We start from the raw sequence: 19,054 nt of genomic DNA on the forward strand, positions 1-19,054 counted from the left end.
AGCTGTCAGGGAAACAAAGCTCCTCTACTGAGAACACACTGCCTCCTAATGGCAGGTTATTTAAGAAACTCAGAAATGGAAATGCTGAATGTCAACTGTCATTGAAAAATGAAAAAAGAAAAAAAACAAACAAACTCAGATATGGAGGCTGCAAACATTTCTCTGAAAACTCAGCCACAAGCCCTACTCATTATTTCCAATATCAAGAAAAGTCTCATATTAATAAATTTTGTTGGACAAAACTCTTGGCTGACTTTCCCCCTTATTTTATTTTTTAAAGCAAATTTGTACTTTGTTCTTAAGTTTGATCAAAAAAATAGCCACTACGCATTTACAGGAAACCAATAGCTCAAAAGGAAACAAGGAATTTAGAGAAGGAAAGAAATCTTCAAAAATTCTAAAGTTTAGCTCTGGTCCATATGGTTCAGTGGTTAGAGCATCAGCTGCCACACAGAAGGGACGTGGGTCCGATTTCCGGTCAAGAGCATGCACCTGGGTTGCAGGTTCAACCCCTGGCCCTGGTAGGGGCTCATGTGGGAGGCAACCAATTGATGTCTCTCTCTTTCTCTCCCCTTTCCATTCTCTCCAAAAAGCAATGGAAAAAACATCCTTGGGTGGGAACATAAACTCAGATGGATTTGTCATCATAAAAAGAAGGAATGTTAAAAGAAATAGTAAAAGGAAGCAGCTTTTAAGAAATTTTAAAATATGATGACAAAATTCACTACTAGAAATGCTGGAAGACAAAGGCAAAGCAATCATTCAGATTATAGAGCAAAACTAAAGAAAAAGCAGTCATCAGGGAGGTTCACGGTCTAACCAACTAGAATTTCAGAAACTATATAAAATACAGTGGAGGAAAGCAGTAAGAAATAATGAAAGAATGCTTCTCTGAGCTCTGGCCGGTATGGCTCAGTCGGTTGGGTGTTGTCCTGTACCCCGAGAGGTTCCCAGTTCAATTCTTGCTCAGGGTGTGGGCTCGATCCCCGGTAGGGGGGCAGCCAATGTTTCACTCTCGTATCACATCGACGTTTCTTTCTCCCCCCACCTCTCCCTTCCTCTCTCTCTAAAAATCAATTAAAAAATCTTAAAAAGAATATTTCTCTGAGACTCTTTTATAAAAGACACCTGCCTTTAGTTGAAATTGCTTTCCCTGTTACTGTCATGGAATTCAAACTTGAGAGTCCAACGCGTGTGACTAGACCAGTCCCTGCCTCTGCCAGCAGCTGGGAACCCTGCAGGGAAGGAAGGTGCCCACTGTCCTGGAGGCAGGAGGGTGAAAACCATCACCACAGAGCAACACCGGGCCAATTAAACAAGGAGTCTTGGTGGAAGTTAAAGTATTTATTGATGTGTTTAAACTGTACATTCTCCACAGATCAGATTAAGGAGTCTGTAGGTGAAGTTTATCTGTGCATAGTGGAAAGAGACATGGAAAAGGGAGGAAAGAAAAAAAAACAAAAACAAAAAAACAGTCACGGGGAAATAGAAAAAAATACACCACAGGTTACCAGAACCTTCAGAATAAAAAAAGAGAAAGCTGTGAGCATCAACATCAACTATACAAGCATTACAGAGACTCGCGTGAAGGGAACGGAACCCTCACCACCTTGCATGGTGTCTGCAGGCCCTCTCAACAGCCTCCTTCCACACAGAGCAAACCTCCACGGTCTCCCGGGCCACCGCCACCTGCGGCTGTCGTCTTCCGAGAGAACACCACCAAGCTGGTGACGGGAGGAGAGGGGGAAGCCAAGGTACAGCGGGAGGGACGGGATCAGTGCCTTCAGAGGGAAATGTCCAAGGAGGTAAAGACAGCACATTCGGACATTACTTGGGAGGGAGTGAGCTGTAAAAAGCTATGGTAAGTAAACGGTGGACAGTGAAGGTCATGTACAAACTACAGGCTACTATCCGTGGAAGAACTGGATTTTGAAGGAAAGCAGTAGTGGACGCCCTATTCTGTATACAGTAGGCTCGCTAAAAGATGCTGGAACGCAAATGCTTTTAACCACCTTGGTGACAGGACTTGTGTGGAGACACCAAGGAACCCAGCAGTGGGAACACCAGACTCCCAAGAAACTGGTCCTATAAAATAATTTTGAGAGGGGATCAGATGTGCTTCAATGGTCTTACAGTTCCCTATTTCACTTAGTTTCTCAGCAACTTCCTGAAGCTCATTTAAAAAGGAAATACTGCCTTTATAAAACATAAGAGTCAGGACAGTGAATGCACCTTAGTTGATTTATACAATGCAACCGGGACAAACGACCTGCATACAGTCTGTCATTGCAAATCAACATTTCCATGTCTACGGAGAGCATGTGTGAGACAATACAATAGAAGTGGGATGCCTGATTAATTTAAAAAAGAAAACTACATCAGTCAAATATCTGCAATAGATCATTTTCTCATTTCATTTAAGGTTTATATATCATATATTGTTATATTAACATTTTTTCACCCATTTAAAAGAATGGAAATTGTGATCCTACAGTAGTACTTTATAGTCTTAATGATCCAAGAGGTCTGAATGTAAGATGCAATCCTCTGGAAGTATCTGTTGGTCAGCAGTCGATTCAACTCACTGGACCTTCTAGCCCACCTGCACCCCCCTCCAATGGGGGGGACATGCACCTTCTCCCACTTAAACCTGCATCTGCTCAAGATACTTGTAGGTCGGGTTTTCATAACCATGGTTCTGCATCTTGTTCAGGTGACGCTCTTCGGGGGTGAGCATTGGGTCGACCTGGAGGAACAAAGATTGTGGATCACTGCAGGGCAGCTAGGAGAACACACGGGCTTCAGAAGACCTGGGACCCAAACCAGCCAGCATCCCATTCCCACTGGGTGAACCAAGAGAGGTGAGGACACAGGAAGACGAGAGAGAAAAGAGGAGGGTCCAAGAGGCAATGCTCCTGAAAGCTGGAGTCCTAAAAGCTTAGTCCAAGCTGGAGAACACGGTGAACTCAGTTTCCCAGCTCCACAGTAACAAGCAGGTCTCAGTTCTGCTACCTACCACCTGGGACAGCCTCGGTGAGCAACCCTGTAAAACAGGGACCGAGGCCGGATGACCTGCAGGGTCATTTCCAGCTTGAAATTCTACCAGCAGAACCCTGAGCAACAGGAGACGAAGCCCAATGACTAAGACACGCATCTGAATAGAGCCAAGAGACTGGACATTTCCACCATCCAGCAAAAACGAGCGGCCAGCAGTTCCAGTTACTACCAGCAGAAGATGAAAGTCTGCTCTGGCTTCTACACTTCCTGGTGCCTTTTCCCCATTAAGAAAGGAGAATATTAGTCCTAGCTCATATTTTTAAGGCTTAGTTCACTCATGACTGCCACTGTTTCCCGATCTGTCCCAGACCTGGTTTGTTCCTTATAAAACAACGACAACAAAGAAGAGTGTAACAAACAGTCCTTCACTCTCAAATACCTGACATACCTGAAAAAAAAAGACACAAGGACAGAACCGGGAGAGCGGATTCCACCCTCTGCTACCTAACTGCTTTTATGACTTTCTCACATTCACAGTCACAGCCCAAATTCATGTTAGAAGTCGGCAATAGCCCTCTGTGACAGAATCAACATCATTCAGTTGGGGCTGACTTCCAAAACGTGGCCTCACAGTCCCGCCAGGGATTTAGCTGATGCGCAGGAACTCAGGATAGACGTCTGAATCCATAGAGCTCCCGACGGCAGAGAAGCAGCCCGGCCGGCCCGGGCCCCCTGGGAAGACGCCCGGCTACTCACTTCCACGATGCCGTGGCTAATGGTGCCATACTGCCTCTTCCTCAGCATCACCAGGCTGATGACGATGACGGTGGCAATGGCCACGGCAATGACCAACAGGCCGATGAGGGCGCTGCTGCTCAGGCTGAAGTCCTCTCGCAGCGGCCCCACAGATTCCTAAGACGACAAGGGGACGTGCAATCAAGCCCAGTGACCATGTGCACGGTGCGAAAGGCAGCGACCGAGAGACGGGCCACTCGATCGGGGCCGTGCTCCTGCAGTCCTGTCTCTACAGCCCGAGGCGGCTCCCAGACACACCCAGCTTTCCCACATGGGAGAACTCCCACTTTTTCCAGTCTCCATGGAGATTAACCCGGCATTAGTTTCTGGAGCCAAACACATACCGGCTCTTCCTCAAGGCCTCCAACTCTCTCAGAATTGAAAATCATTTCCTTCACATCCAGAGTCTCGTCAATGACCTGAAACAGTATGACAAGGTCAGTAACTGGGTGGAAGGGAAATTTAGTATAAATGTAACTTCATTATGTTTGGTGGAGGGAAGCAGATACCGGATGGACACCCACCACCCATCAGTTCTGTCGCCTTCATCTAAATCCACGCACCAGCCCCCAGGAAGGAGCGAGTGCGGATGCAAGATCGCCGAGAAGCAGTGGGTCCTTGAAGGGCCTCCACTGCATTTCCCCTTAGGGAAGACTCGGGACAGACATCAGGAAGCTAAGCTGAAATATCAGACTCAGTTAAGAATAACCCAGAAAGAGAGTGACAGAGAAGGCTAGAGCAACGGACAGGAGGCTGGGTCTCTCCTCGCCTGAAACTGGCCTCTGGCATTTCACGCATCTCCTCAGTTGCACACGGACTTGCCCACGCACAGCAAGGAATGAGCTACTGCTGGGAAGTAACCCTCCCTTCCGGGCTGCACCCGGGCGCTGAACCGCACCCCGCCGCCCGCCTGCGGAGAAGCACACGCCGGGGTCGCCCCTCAACCACGCCACTCGCGCGCATTACTGGCAACGTGAACAAGCAGCAGGGAGACGGCTCACCATGTTTTCATCCGCTTTATTCTTGCTGTTGATCACCTTCTCCTCGGCGCCGATCAGCCCTCCGTCCTGCTCGCCCAGCCCCGAGCCTGCGGAGAGAGCGCAGCTGAGCTCCCGGGACAGCCGACCTCGCGCCCTCCGGGGGGCCGAGGCCCCGAGGCAGGGCCCCCACTGGGCGCCTCCCCGCAGCTCAATGCGCTGCCCGGTTCCCACGCGTGAGGAAGCACGGCGCTCAGGACGGATGAAACAGGGCTTTTCAGAGGGCTGATGGCAATGGAAAATGAGGGGGGGAGGGCGCTCACGTGTGCCCGGCTCGGGACGATGGGGCGCAAGCCTTCAGGAGAGTGTGTGTCATAAGAGAACAGAACCAGAGTCCAGTCCCAGCCTGGCACCCATGGGATGCCCGAGGGGACACCACCGAGCACCTTCTCTGGCAGCTGGGTTCCCCTCCAATGAACAACTGTCAGACCTTGAGCCTCACATTTTACCCCACAGGCTACTCTTCCTGCCTGAAATAACCTCCCTGACCTTAAACCCTTCCTAGTTGTCCTTCAAGCTACAGCTCCTCTTGGGAGACACCCCAGGTGACCGCACTTCAAACCACTGTCTGTGATTACTGATTTTCCCGTGTTTCCCACTGGGCTGTAACCCCCAGGGCCTAGATCATGACGGTCACATCCTCGATGGTTCCTGGAGAATGAACAGGAAGGAAGCATTCCATAAAAAGGCAGGATCCTAACTCCAGGGAGGAAGGTACCTTTCTATAAAGGGAGAGAAAATAGCACCATTCCTCCTGTCAAGGTCAGACGTGGCCTGAGCCAACGTCACTTGCACGCGGCTCTCCAAGCAGCCGTATCCAAAAAGCAGCATGACCAAGGCCAGAGCAAGCCCAGCACAAGAAAAGTGAGGAGCAAGCCTCTTTATTTTTAGCTCCAGAGCATGTGATTTCCAGCCACCCTAACATTGTCTCATTAATAATAATCCATACGCTTCTACCCAGACGTCTATAATTTGAGCCTTTATAAACAGATCAACCTGGCAGGATACTTGGCATTCGAAGTGACCACCTGCCAGTGAGTAACATTCAAACACAAGTTTATGCAAAGCGCTGTTGTCCCAGGCTCACCGAAGGCAGGCGAGGACACCGGGCCAGCCACAGCGACGCTTCCAGCTCCTGCCAGACCTGCTCTGTCACAGCAACGCGTCACAGCCGCTGCAGCTGCCGACCCTGCAGACCAGCTGACGCAGGAGCTCGTGAGAACAGCCAACAGCGACGCAAGTTTTTTCTAAGGCTTTTATTTTAAAGAATAATTTCACAGTTTGGTTCTAGGGTAAGTTAAACCAGGGCTGGCCTTTGTTGTCTTAAAAAAGCACTTCCACTACCTGAGAGAGGAACGGTGCTGGCCCAGCAAGGATGCCCACGCTTGGGCCTAACCCACTGCAACTCAGCTCTTCTACCACTTTTCCTCAGGATCTCCTCAAAACTCTAAAGGTCAGAGGGCAGGACCCTATGGGGAGAATAACACGGCACTGGATCTGCTACTAAGCCAGACTGTTCTAATACTTTTTTGGTGATATAATCCATGTGTTTCTTACACACTAACCAAAACCACTGATTTTATAAAACACATAAACAAGCGGCTGTAAGAGACCAAAAGTTAATGTTTAAATTGTCCCAACTAGTAACAGTTGAGGTGTGAAGGCAAAAGCCAGGCAACCTTCTAAAAAATTCATCTTTGATTACTGAACATCTTAGGCTTGATCTCTAAACCTCTTCAGACGGCTGTTCAGAGCAATGCTAGCACAGGGATGCAGAGCTATGTCCCAGCAGAATAAAATGAAGCACTAACACGGGAGCGATTTTTAGCTTTACACCCTACCTGTGTCCCGAGGATAAGCCGCGGCACATCCACCACCTGGCCCAGCTGCAGCCTGTCTGCAAAGCCCAGAGCGCGCTCACAGCACACACACTAAGAACACCTCTGACCTGACTCCTGGTGACTGCAGACTGTGGACTACCCGGCAACCTGGGGAAATTCAGCAACCGACACAGGCACTGTATGCAACAGAAACAACCTGGGCTTTGCAGACAGAGGAGCTGGGTTCAAATGCTGGTTTCTCCGCCTTTTAAACTCATTACTTTGAGCAAGTCCTGTCATCTCTAAGGCTTCTTCAACCACTTGATCTATAAAAGAAGCTAAAAATCCCACCTGCAGTGCTTACATAATGTTACCTTTTCCTGAAAACTGGACACACTACAGCAAGAGTCCCCTAGTCTCCACCTGTTTCATCCATCAGCTTCTAATATGTTTTGATTGATGCTATAACTCAGGGGACATGAGACAACTGAAGCAGACAGATGGCAAAGACAAAGGGCAAGGAACCGCTAAAAGGGGGACAGATTAAGTGGGAGCAGCAGAGAAAAAAAGAAGAAATTAAAAAAAATTTTTAAAAGACTCTCCACCTGACCAAAATTAAACCTATTTGTTTTCACACTAGCAACTCACAACCAACCTAATTGGACATATTTATCAAAGTCTACCCGGATTAAAGGACTTATGAAAAATCTCTGGTTACTCTGGTGTTCTTTGGACATCCGGAGGGAAAGCTCAGGACGGCCACCTGGTGACCAAGGTCACTGACACTGGACTAGATGCTGGAGACAGAACTGCTCTGGCTCCACACACAGCCACGTCTGAGAAATGAGGTGGGAAAAGGCGGTGATGTTATGAAATAGAACGAGAGACTTCGGACACATTGGGGAAGTGACAGGAATGGTCTTAAGGGAACATCTCTGACAAACCAACCTTTTTTCATTGGGTGGTACAACTCCGGCTGGGTGTCTAGCAGAAAGGAAAACAATAAAAACAAAATAGCACAAAAGGAGATTAAGAAGGAAAATGGCTTCTTTCAAATTTCCTATTTTAGAATTCCTCTATAATACGAACAAAACGGCTTCCTTAGAAACTCGGCCTGCAATGTCCCATAAACAAAGCAGCAGCAAGGGCAGGAAGGTAGGCGAGGAAAAGTAGGTCTGTCTTGGGTCTTTTGGGGAGTTTTGTGAGACTCCCAAATTATTCAGCTAGGCCAACGAAGTTCCTTTTCTTAGAAAATAACAGAATCAGACGTTGGCACTGACTGTGGTTTTCTGAAAAAGAGACAAGGTCCTAGTTCAGATATGTCCAAATGCCTCCACCCAGAAGGGGCCGTGTGCCTGGCGCCCAGGCAGCCGCCCCGGAGGCCTGGGGTTTGAAGGGCAGGTTTTAGGGAGGGAGCGGCGCCTCTTTACCCAGCTCTTTCTCAGGTTCTGTTATGTTACTGGAGGCTCAACTGAGTTAGCAGCTCCGGGATTACGAGTTTAGAAGGCGATCAAGGCCTGAAGGCGAAGCTGGAGGCTCCCTCCTCCCCCACTGGAGGGGCCTCTGCCTAGCACCCCGTCTGGTCAGAGGCCTGCTGGACGCAGTCAGCTCGGGTTCACATCCTTACTCTCCACCTATGAGCTACATGACCCTGGGCAGACCCTTAACCTCTTTAAACCTTGGAACCCCCAAATGGGGGAACTCCGGTAGAGAGTTATTCTGAGGGTTAACTGAGAGCACCCACAGACTAACTTAGCTAAAGCTGGCATCCGATGAGGACTCCATCGCCATGGCCTCTATTTTTATAGCCACACCATCAGCAGCAACGGTAGCAGACAATAAACAGAATCTGGTTCCACACCCTGGTCTCGGGGCGCCGCTCACTCAGCAGCTTGTTTGCTGCTGGTGCAAACCCAGCTTCCAGAGATCCCCTCAGACAGCAAGAACCAGCAAGGGGACAGAAGACAGCAAGCCTGGTATTATGCCTCCTAATGCCCCGGCAAGTTGCCATCTTTGTAGCCTCCCCATTACCTGACTCCCAAGACTATTAGGAAAATATAAGAACCAAATTTAACAGCAAAGGGCTCTGTAAACAGTAAAAAGACTTCCACATGTAAGGTTTTACACATACTGGAGGGAGCTGATAGGCCCAGGAAAAACTGTGATCTTTAAGCAGACCATGTATATATGATGTGAGAAATGTGACTAACCTCATGTTGATAACTGAAACCAACTACCTGGAAGCTCCCACTACGGTGCCTGCACATAGCTGGTGCTCAATGAAATCAAGTGTCCCTTGCCCTGCCCGAATTTCACTAGGAATGCGGTCTCCCCAACACAATCCAGGTTCAAAAATCTGACTTCAATTTTCTGACTGCAGTCTTCCCCCCTCTTGCCCCCAGCCCCACAACCCGGGAGTGGCACTGCCAGTCATACGCACCTTCACTCTCAGGTAAGGATGGGAAGGGATGGAAGGGGTGGAATGGCGGGATCTCATCGCTTTCTTCAGAGCTCACCCGGACGTCCACAGGGGTCTCTGAGATCGAGGCTGTGAACTGGTCCATGTCTGCACGCTGTTCTTGAAGCAGCTCGTCTGACAAAGACAGACAAGGCAGGGAACCAGGTTTTCAGAAGGATCTGGATCTAGACTCCAGGCACAGGAACAACAGTCTGAACAGAACTAATTCATGTCATTACAGCATGGGAGACCTGCCGAGAGGAGCGTCTCACCACTCACAACACAGCCAGCGATCACCTGAAACACCTTCTGAATCTGTGGCACCGCAGGACCCAGCACCAAGAGCACCCTGGGCACCCTTCTTCTCTATCAACTCACTCCGTTTAAGCAATTTCATCTAAGGCACAGTTTTAAACACCCACATATCGTGACTCCCAAATCTGTTCTTACCTAGCGCCCGAGCTCTGGCTCATCAAGCTAATGGCCAACCTTACACCCCCCCACTCCATGTCCAACAGCAACTTCTATTTAAAATGTGTAAAGACAACACTTTGCCTCAGTAAAACCTGGCACCCTGTACCCCCATCTGCTCACAATGAAGACCTGGGCATTCTCCCTGATGCTTCTCTCTCCCCCCGCCCCCCCATCCAACCCACAGCGCATCCTGTTCACACCACCTGAGCAGTATCCCGAGGACCACCCACACCTATCCCCTCCATCGCCGCCCTGGTGCACACAACCACCAGCTCTCTCCTGGACTTTAACCATCGCTTCCTGGTGGTCTCCAACTTTAATCAACTCTCCATGGAGCACTCAAGTAATTTTTTTAAAAATTCATATTCTTTTTAAAAGCATACTCCAGATCTAATCACTCACTACTTCAAAAGCCTCCAATGGCTTTCTATTATCCTGGAATGAAATCCAAACCCCTTGATTTGCTAAAATCTCTTAGCAAACTGGCCTCTACCTACCTCTTTGGCCCTGTTTCTCCTGATGTTCTGGCCTCCCTGATCTACTCAAATGTACCTGCAGCTTGATTTAAACTCCGAAGCCTCTGCAGGAAGCATTCCTGTGATAACTTTGTTCTCTCCCTGTGGTCTCAGGTCACTGTCCCCGAGATAGCCTCGCTGACCACCCAGCCACTCTTCACCACCCTACCCTAGTTTAACTTCCTCCACAGCTCTCCCCACCATCCGATACTTGTTTTCCCGTCCATTTCTCTATGATAACAAGAGCTCCAGGAGATACTGTGTGCTTGTGCACTGTTTTACACCGTGACACAGAGCAGACATAATAAACATTGGTTGAATAACTGGAGAAGACAGAAACCAGAAGGAGAGGAAGTGAGAACATATGTAAAACAAGTGCCTTGAAATACATCAGCAATCAAGGGGGAAAGGGTAACAGGAGACTTCCCTCAGTCCCTTGCAATTTTACACCCTGGATTTTTCTTCCGGTAACACAGTGAAGGGCAATGAAACTCAAGGCTCAGTGGCTCATGGCCAAGTACTTGACCCTGACACGTGAAATCCAGACCTCTGAAACCACAGGGTGCTAATGTCCAGCTTCACAGCCCTCACCCCTGAGTCTCAGCTGGAATCCCACCTGAATTTGATACAAATACAGTCAGCACCCACCAATTTCCTCTTGGATTTCCTGGGCTACATAAGGTACTTTGTAGAGCAGAGAGAGGCTTTGGTTCCTTCTTTCTTCAATCACGTGGAGATGTGTCATCACCTGGAAGCACAGTATGGTGAGAGGCCCTGTCATCAACACAGCCGGGCCAGGAGGGACAGCCACACACACTTCCGCAAGGCAACTGAAAAGATACTCTCTACAGTGTCCAGCAAGGCAGCTGGTCAGAGGGAATGTATTCATCCCCACACCACATTTACTGACCACTGAAGTAAAGAATGTGCTCAGGCTGTGCGATATCCCTCCGTGATCTGAGACTTTACCCAGAGTCCTCCGAGTTAAAGAAAATTTAAGAATTCTCCCTAACCAGCTGTTGACTTGACTTTCATATGAGGAACTTGCTAACTGTACAGAATGAATTAAAAAGAACCCTAGGTTGCACAGTGCCAGGTACTCAATAAGGTTTTTCTAAGTAAAAACGGGAAAGAGCTGGCCAATTTTCACACCGGTCAGATTGGATGAGATAAAAAGAAGATGAAGTCTCTGGCTAAAAAGTAGATTTGGGGAGAGGGGACCATTCATAGACTTTGCTTAGTAAAGTAACTGCTTAAAATGGTTATCATGGTCATAACTAGTTTACTCCTATTTAACTAAATTAGCTATTCTTTCAAAAATTAACACTAAGGCATATACAAACCTGATTTTTTAAAAAGTGTGTTTGTTTTATTTAACTGATTTCAGAGAGAGGAAGGGAGATGGAGAAAGAGACAGAAACATCAATGACGAGGGAAAGTCACTGATCAGCTGCCTCCTGCACAGGGCACCTTCTACTGGGGATCAAGCCCAAAACCCGGGCACGTGCCCTGGCTGGGAACTGAAGCCTGACCTCTAGGCGCATGGGTTGACGTTCAACCACTGAGCTACACCAACGGGGCTACAAACTTGATTTTAAGGGGTGTTAAATAAGACCACCCGTCTTCCAGAGCTCACTATCCTATCTGCCACCCGTCTTCCAGAGCTCACTATCCTTTCTGAATGCAAAATTGCCAAAGTTGTTTGCTTTTTTAAAAAAGCCATTAAAACTGGTCACTTACTTTTAAAGCTTTTCAGGGGTGGGAAAGAAAGGTGATGTGGGCTAACCGCCACCCCAATGACACAGTGAGTGAGGCACGCTGTAGCTCACACAAGCAAGCTTTTCGAGGTGGTTCCTGCTTGGCTACATGTGCAGTCATCAGCTCTTCCTCAAGAGGGCGAGCTAAACCAATGGATTAATTGTGTGGGACTGACTCCATTAACATAAGAGGTCAAAATGGAAGGGGGGGTTAAATGGAAAGATGCTTTTATTGTAGATTGACATCTTTCTAACTTTTAAAAGCGAGGATGAAGCAATTTAATTTTATATCTGCCACTCTTTCAAATCAAGTAAACTGATCGGAAAGCTCAAGAGTGATGCCTCAGTGAAAAAATGCAAATAGAGAGGGAAACATGGCCCACGCACATAGCACGTGTTGGCATTGTTATACTTCTTCAGATGAATTAAGGAGCCATTTGAGAGAGGAAGGTCCATACACCGCACGAGAACAGGAACCACAGGTGGAGTGCTGGACATCAGTATCTGTATATACAGCGAACCTTCGAGCTGCAGCGTGAGTGGTAAAAGCACCACGTCACTCACACCCAAACCAAATCTGCAGGTTGTAATAGGCTGAATACATATAGGGCTCTCTAGAGTTTGGGTAACAGAGTAGGAGCCAGTCGGGTTTGGAGCAGAGAGTAAATATCACACAGGAGAGCTGGGTTTTTGCTGAGATTTTCTTAGGAGAGTTCCTGTGTGGCTGGGTGTAGCACTTTGGTCTTGCCTGCAGGTAACTCATTCCCTAGTTACTGATCTAATATACTGATAAAGCCTCTCCTCCTACTCTCATCACACAGAACAGGCCATTTTCTCTGTAAAATCCTACACAATAGTTTAGTTCTTCCACACACAAAAAATTTAAAAATGATTACTTAAAAAAAAAAAAAATCAAGTAAACCTACAAAAGTCAACCCTGAGGATGCAGGTGTTGTTCCCCTACACTTCCTGGAAGCCACCCTGGGGGGCTCCTGGCCTTTCCCCCTCCATCCAGCTTGAAGAAAAGCACTGAGCTCTGGGCCAAACCAGAGGCCCATGTGGTCCCCAGCTGGCCCCTTTTGTTCTTTCCACCCTTAGGGGCCCGAGCTCTTTCATTACCCCAAACATCCAACTGCTAAAGTGCAACTATGTTTGAGGGCATTACTCTCCGTCTGTGAGGACGAAGTAATTAATTCTGTGCGGGACCGTGAGCTGCTCAAGGGCATACGGGGATCCGCTCTAGTGTCAGATGTGAGGGCAGTCTGGCAGGTGGACAGAAAGCGCAAATGTCTGCTCACGAACGGAGCAGTAACCTCGCTGCAGTATCCCTGGGCCTGCTGGGCAGATTACCCTCCACTCATAACACACACACCACAGGCTGGAAGGGGGAGTTTTTGGGGTGACGGGCAAGTACCCGCACTTGTAAGTGCCTCCCACGCAGTGGGTGCCACAGTCAGCACTGCACTGTGTTTATAATATGAGAGGAAATAAAAAGTAAGGTCAGATGCCATTCCAGGGCCCTCTAGGAAAACTAACAGGCTGAAGAAAGAAAAGACTCAAAAACAAAGAAACAAACAAAAAAACCCAATGGGCTGAACTATTAGACTTTGTGGCTTATAAGGCACTAGCAGTCTGTAGGCAAGTTCATTTTCCATGAATCTGAGAGTAAAACTCAACTTACTATATGGACAACATCGAAACTAGAAAGAGGGTCCAGAAACAAACTTACAGACGACTGTTAAGAAAAGCCAGACCCAGCGTGGGACAAAACCCGGACACATAACGGTGTCTGTCTAAACAAAAACATAATATACAAAAGAAACCGATTTTTTAAGATCTGCTCGATATATTTGCCTAGAAAATAATTCCAAGTATTAATTCTAGTGGTACCTAAGTCAGAAATGAACTAATACGACCTATCTATTCAACATAATCATGCATTCCTAAACTTTCAGAAACTGACTTAATATAAAAAAGCATGGCCCTGGCCGGTGTGGCTCAGTTGGCTGGGTGTTGTCCTGTGCGCAACAGGAGGTCGCTGGTTCATTTCCCAGTCAGGGCACAGGCCTGCGTTTCGGGCTCGATCCCTGGTAGGGGGCGTGCAGGAGGCAGCCGATCAATGTTGCACTGTCACACTGATGTTTCTCTCTCCTTCATTCTCTAAAAATCAATAAACTATTCTTCAAAAAAAAAAAAATATGGAAAAGATATCTTTAAATTAGTACCTTTACAAAAACTCTGTACCTAATGTCTTTGGAAATGAAAAATCATTTTCTAAGGGCTGGTATCAAGCACAACTGTCAGTCACGGCGGCCTCTTGCCACCAGAACACTCTCTAGAGCATTTCCACTCCGCCTGGTGTACCTGGGACTTCATCTGGGCCGCCTTTTCCGGGTCCACAGCCAACACATGCTGGTAATGACGGATGGTATGCAGGCGGTCTTTGTTCTCAGCACGGACATAACGCCGCAAGGCCTGGAGAATGCGATGAGGCTGCAAGGGAGAACGGTTGCTTTAAAATCCAGAAACGAGGGAATTGAAAATTGACAGAAAAAGGCGGCTTTAAAAATTCCCGTAAGAATGTAAAGCTCAGTAAGGCACGAGAATGAAATCTGTACTTTCAAAAGCTTTTACAAACTACCTTTCTAAGTACCAAAACCTAGGTTCCACAGCTGTACTGGCTCCTTAACAAACAGTATTTTCCCTGATTTCTAGCCCACTGTCCTCCTACAATGGGTACTCTTTTGCTGGCTCAGCCTCCAAACACCCTAATTACGAACCAGGCAAACCCTGTGTCACCCAGAAACGACTTTGCCTGCTTACCTAAGAAGGATACGAATACCCTCCTCTCCAGTACTTTCCATCCCCCAGAGCAAGACAGGTTAGACAGAGTTAAGGGATAAAGTTGGAGATTACTAGCACAGAAGGGCTTCTATATAAACTACCTCTTTCTTCACAATTCTATTTAAAATAGAACTGGTTCAACGCCTTTGTCCATGGAAGGCATGTTTCTATTCTTTGAAAGTAAGGCTATTACCAAAATTCGGTAACTGGATAACCACCAACCAACCTCCTGAGGCTGTGCTTCCTTTGGCCGGACACTCGGGTGCCGCAGGTGGCGCCCACAGGCACAGAGCAACGCTGAGCCGATGGGAGCACATAGGACAGGCTAACACCCTTCCTCCCTCCTCCTGGCTCACTTCCGGCCTTGCCAGAACTTGTCACGAACATGTAATTTTACGGACCTGTGTGTCACGTTGGCTCCACACAAACACTACTTCAGGGCAGGCCACACCGAGGACGCGCTTCACCAGGGACCTGCTGTGCCCACGACTCACCCGCGGCGGGTCCGACTGCAAGGCGGCCAGGTAGTTCTCCAAGGCCATGCGGCGGCGGTCGTTCAGCATGGCTTCCACTCGAGCCAGGTGGGTTTCCACCAGCTGCTGCTTCTCGCTGGCTGCTTCTTTCTCTAAAGCTTTCACCATAGTTTGGAAGTGCTAAGCCCAGGAAGCAGAAAACACGTAACTCATGGCGCCTGGACACATCTAGGCAAACCACCTCAGGGCCCAGCCTGCCCAGGGCCTGTGCGAGCCGGCCGCGGGCTCAGAGCGGAGCAGGGTTAAGATCTAAGTCCCGTGGACAGCAAGTCCTCACTTCTCACTGACAGCTTCTGTGACTTCAAGTGAAACGACAAACGAAACCAATTTTACCACAGGCTAACTGATATAAACCAGGGTTAAGTGGCTACGGCACCTCGTCAACACCACGCCAACGATGGTCAATGAAACGGCGTGAATCCAGGACCTGCCGTACGCCACCCGATCTATTAGGGTAATTACTCCCTTGTCCAGCGACCGCATGGTAAAGCAAGTGTCAGAGGACGCCTCAGCGATGCCCGGGCATTACTGGTTTCCCCTCGTGCGCTGCCAGGGAAGAAACACTGACTCCCCACACTGTGGGCAGGGCCCACTTACTGCCCCTGAAGCCACGGCCCACAGGAGCTGCAGCCTGAAACACGTCCCAGTCTTGCCGTCATTCCCAGCGAAGCCCGAAGGCCGGCTGCTGGCTGTGCGGCACCCGGCCACGTCTGAAGGTACAGCTGAAGGCTGTTGGGCTAACTGCCCTGCACTGGGTGCACTGGCTGTGCAAATGAACACGCTGGGATCTTCCAGGCGTTCTGAGACAGGGTTATCACGAGCAGAGATTTCTGCTAAACATAAACACCAACTGACTTAAAATGCTGAAAAGTTTCACGAGACCCAAGTCTGCCCTGTAGATTGCTACCCCCACTCCTGTCAACACTCTTCCACTCGAGAACGCAGCTGCTCTGATTCTAAGGTTACAGTCCTACAAACTTAGAGGTGAACTGGTATCACAGAGCTTCCTTCTCTGCCTTTTGGCTTTTCAGTAAGTCCATAAAAAAAAGAATTCAGTGCTGCTGAAAAACAAGTCACAGCCTAAGAATGAAGATGACCGAGGACTTCTGCCAGGAAAGCAGAATTAACAAACACAGCGAGCTAAGGTTACTTCCTGGCACGAATTAGGTGTGCTCTGGCGGGGGATTTGTTTTCCTTCTGCCAGAGGTGAGCTATTCTAGAGAACACCAGTTGGGAGATTAAAAAACACAGCAGGCCAGTTAAAACTCCCCTGTAACGTAAGCTCTCAACTAAGAGTCCAGCTCCAGCTTCCTGGGAGTGGCTCCGACCACGTCGGAGGGTCGGGCTGGAAAGCTCTGCCCCTGGGGATGATCTTACCTGGATCAGAGTCTGCCTCTCTGCTTTAGGCAGGTTCTTTGCTTGAAGCTCGGCCTCTTCCCATTCTTTCTTCACCTAGAAGCGAAGTCAAAGCGCTCGAACCAGAGAGTAATCTCTGAAACAGTCCCCCATTTTCTAAAAATACTGCCAGACCTCAACCTCACGCAGGAAACCGTACAAAAGGAAATCGCATGTACGATCCCTCGTGAGCTCAGCTTGTGCACAGAACTACTGCTGCAGAGGGCTGAGGCAGAGTCTAAATTCCATGACCTCCGGGTCTCCTTGTTCTGCAACCTTGGGCAAGTTATTTAAAAGTCTATGTACCTCAGTCTCACCAAAAAAAAAAGGGAAGGGCAGGAGGTGGTTAATACTATTTCTCAGAAACGATACGGATACAACAGTAATGAGCGTTTCTCCCAAAGTATAAACCATCCCCGGTGGTGTGAGATTTCAGGTGGTAACTCAGACCTAGAAAGGAATCCCTCTGATTTTCTTCCTGTCCCTCCAAGTCTAGGAGGTCGCTGCTTATGGTGCTCGTTACTCTAACACAACCGCTTTGAGGAAACGAAAACATCCCTGAGACTCAGAGCCTTCAACAGGCAACGGTATCCAGCTAGGACCTGGCTTTCATTTAATACATTTTCACACTTACCTTCCTCTAATGGCAAATGATGCTACTGACAATTGTGACATCAAGCTTCCTGCTTTAAAATATTTTTTTAAGCTAGTTAATGGCAAAATCATAATGACAATAATAGTAACGAGCACACAGCAGCGGAAGGGCTCGCCGTCGCGTGTGGAACACAAGCACGCCGGGGAATTACGTTCCCGTGGAGCCACAGGATGGGGAAGGACTGGTCACACCCAGAGGGTCCCCTTGTGCTCTCACACCTCACCTGTCCTAGGTGACATGTTAGTTAGTGTGACAACCTAGGGAGATGGTGTCCCTTTTCTTCACCTATGACAGCCAGGTCACCCAATGCCAAAGGCCAGAGGGTAAGGGGTGCTGAGCTTACCCTATCCATCCGGTTGCGGTGCCGAATTTCCAGCTGCTCCTTCGCCTTCTGGAAGCGGGCGTGTTCGTTGTCATCTGCAGAGGTCTCGAAATACACATCGACGTCATTGGTTGGCAGAGGAGTTGGGGGAACTGAAACAAAACAACAGGGGGAGTTCACTTTGGGGGGAGACCCCGCGTTGAAGCCGCACTGTGCTCCGGGACCGCGGAGTGGGCTAGTGGGCCTTGTACCACGCTCCACGCGCAGGCTGCTCCTGGCCGCTAAGACCCGGCTCTGCCCGGCTGCGCTGGCCCCGCCCTGCCCCATATTCACCCACCAGGCCCGTCCAGGTGCCCCGGGGACCGCGGCACCAGCCAGGCACTCACTGAGGACGTCAGGGGCAGAAAAGGACGTCGCCTCTTCTAACTGTCCCTCAGTTCTTGAAATCTTAAAACCTAAGGAATAACTCCCTGCTGCTGTCACTGATCGCACCTGACCGGCGTCGAGGGCTGAAATCAGGCCAGCAGAAGTGCTCTGAGAATTCCACAAATTCTCTATTTTGAAAGGAACTTCAGTACTCTGGGCTCCTTTCTTCTTGCTATTTTTAGATTAGAACCTAGTTTGGGGAACAAATTCAACTGGATGTTCTTTGCCTACAGACTGAGGGAGTCCAACTGCCCTCCAGCTACAGACTTTCCGTTTTCAGTAGAACTGAAGGACTCAGCCCCACCCCCAATAACAGATGACAGAGATGAAACCAACTTGCTATATGTGACAGGACAAAGTTGCTACAATGGACAAGGATTTGCCAGCGTGAAGACACCTTGGGCTTTTCAATCCATGACATCTATGGGCCTTAACAAGCCACCACCCAGAGAACAGATCCACTGGGACAACCACTCCTCCCTGCCAGTCAAGCAGATTCGCAGTGGCCCGGGCGAGGCGGGGTCTGCACAATGGGGCTTAATCTCATAGAGGAAAGGACTGAGATGACAGGTTACTTAGTCAACCTCTCAAGAAACACCTACGGAAACTTGTTCACCCAATTCCCCCAAGATTTCCCGAGCCAGGGAGGACTGACATAGGACCGACATGCAACTTGCTGGCGCAACGTGCTGTGTCACGACAATGCTAGAGCACAGTGAGTAGTAAATGTGCCCAAATTCAACAAATTTTAATTCAGAAACAAATCCACCTAACTTTCAGAATTGCACAGGTTCAGCAGAACCTTCAAACAAAGGCATAAATAACAAATGTAACAGCCACTCCAAAGTTTCCCATCAGAGCATCTTGTAGTTCCCTCATTTTAGTTACTAAACCTAAAAGCTACAACTAAAATCTTCTGAAGAGTATCTGGCTCCCACATACATTTAAATAGGGTCTCAACAGCCAATTTTCAAATGAACTAAATTAGGATATATAGCTTCACAAGCCACATTCCCCATGATACTC

The 19,054-nt window shown here is 48.5% G+C and overlaps 1 protein-coding gene across 6 annotated transcripts in view; it reads right to left on the reverse strand.

Annotated features, from left to right (window-relative positions):
• Positions 1-1,329: 1,329 nt before the first annotated feature.
• APLP2 (amyloid beta precursor like protein 2) overlaps positions 1,330-19,054 on the reverse strand; it is a 65,448-nt gene continuing 47,723 nt past the window's right edge. For 3 of the 6 annotated variants that reach the window (XM_087828437.1, XM_087828435.1, XM_087828433.1), the window contains 11 exons: positions 17,624-17,754; positions 16,608-16,682; positions 15,192-15,350; positions 14,218-14,346; positions 10,745-10,844; positions 9,090-9,242; positions 7,598-7,633; positions 4,794-4,879; positions 4,137-4,211; positions 3,754-3,909; positions 1,330-2,746 (listed from right to left, as the gene is read on the reverse strand). In XM_087828437.1, the coding sequence (XP_087684563.1) occupies positions 2,645-2,746; positions 3,754-3,909; positions 4,137-4,211; positions 4,794-4,879; positions 7,598-7,633; positions 9,090-9,242; positions 10,745-10,844; positions 14,218-14,346; positions 15,192-15,350; positions 16,608-16,682; positions 17,624-17,754 (1,202 nt within the window). In that variant the 3' untranslated portion in view covers positions 1,330-2,644. The remainder of the gene's footprint in view (positions 2,747-3,753; positions 3,910-4,136; positions 4,212-4,793; positions 4,880-7,597; positions 7,634-9,089; positions 9,243-10,744; positions 10,845-14,217; positions 14,347-15,191; positions 15,351-16,607; positions 16,683-17,623; positions 17,755-19,054) is intronic. The other 3 variants (XM_087828438.1, XM_087828436.1, XM_087828434.1) reach the window with 1 other exon arrangement.

The sequence above is a fragment of the Miniopterus natalensis genome, chromosome 20 (genome assembly GCF_054644295.1).
Source record: "Miniopterus natalensis isolate mMinNat1 chromosome 20, mMinNat1.hap1, whole genome shotgun sequence".
Classification (NCBI taxonomy): Eukaryota; Metazoa; Chordata; class Mammalia; order Chiroptera; family Miniopteridae; genus Miniopterus; species Miniopterus natalensis.